This window comes from Trachymyrmex cornetzi, unplaced genomic scaffold, assembly GCF_001594075.2.
Source record: "Trachymyrmex cornetzi isolate Tcor2-1 unplaced genomic scaffold, Tcor1.1 scaffold416, whole genome shotgun sequence".
Taxonomy (NCBI): Eukaryota; Metazoa; Arthropoda; class Insecta; order Hymenoptera; family Formicidae; genus Trachymyrmex; species Trachymyrmex cornetzi.
The window spans coordinates 156,951-157,973 of record NW_017298918.1 but is presented as its reverse complement, the minus strand read 5'-3'; the positions used below and the strand labels follow the sequence as shown (position 1 = coordinate 157,973).

The 1,023-nt window shown below is 35.1% G+C and overlaps 1 protein-coding gene across 1 annotated transcript in view; it reads left to right on the top strand.

Moving 5' to 3' along the window:
- Nucleotides 1–405: 405 nt before the first annotated feature.
- LOC108764372 (lysosomal Pro-X carboxypeptidase) overlaps nucleotides 406–1,023 on the top strand; it is a 7,569-nt gene continuing 6,951 nt past the window's right edge. The window contains exon 1 of the mRNA XM_018512590.1: nucleotides 406–701. Coding sequence (XP_018368092.1) covers nucleotides 543–701 — 159 coding nt within the window. The 5' untranslated portion in view covers nucleotides 406–542. The remainder of the gene's footprint in view (nucleotides 702–1,023) is intronic.

The window sequence follows — 1,023 nt, the reverse complement described above, 5'->3', positions numbered from 1 at the left end:
GGTAAGCTACAAAAATATCTAATGAAAAATGGGGGATTTCATTAAAAAAATTCAAAGTAACCTTACCCTGACCTTGACAACTCAAAGTCAAATCAATGATATCATCTGATATCCCCCTCGAAGTCACAAAACTTTTGTCTGAAACATTTTTCGATTTAACGCAGTGTTTCTGAGATATTTGAATGGATCATTTAAAATGGGACACCCTGTATGTGTATGTATATGTATATACTATAATCTTTTCTGTTAACGTTACAAATCCATTTTACGAAGATATAAATACATATATGTACGTATATATGTATGTATCTTGACGGCGCAATGCGCAACAAAACAGATATTGCATTAAAGAGCTGATTCGTTCGTTCCATGACACCCCGTATACACCGTCGTACAGCGTCATCAAAACAGGATGGTGCCGGGTGCGTTCTGGCAGGAAGGAACGTTCTGTCGAGATACGAGTGTGTTACATTGCTACAGCGACTCTGAGAAAAAAGACGAGTGTTCGTTATTGAGAACACCGGCTTCCTCGTGGCTGCATCATGCGAACGTTGCTACTGCTCTGTGCTGTGATCGCATTATGCTGGTCAACGATTCAGCTTCGAAGCGAATTCGCCGCGAACTGGATCCTCAATTATGATGCGCCGCTGTCGCTGCGAAGCGCCAGATATAAATACGAAATCAAGACGTTCGACGTGCACGTAAGTTGTCGCACATGTTGCACATTAATTGATACATATATGTTGCACATATTAATATGATACATTTATTGCTAATTTCTATCAATTAAAAAAAACTAATAATTAATCGTACATTAATTATTAATTGCGAGATAGTTATATATTTATTTCTGTTGCAAATTGTGTATTAAAACATGTTCCATGTGCATCATCGGTGATTCATGTTGAACTTTTCATTCATACTACTTGTAATAATATTTTGAATAAGAACAAATGTAAGATACACACACTTTATAATATATTGATTAATATATTATATTATATATATATATATATATATATA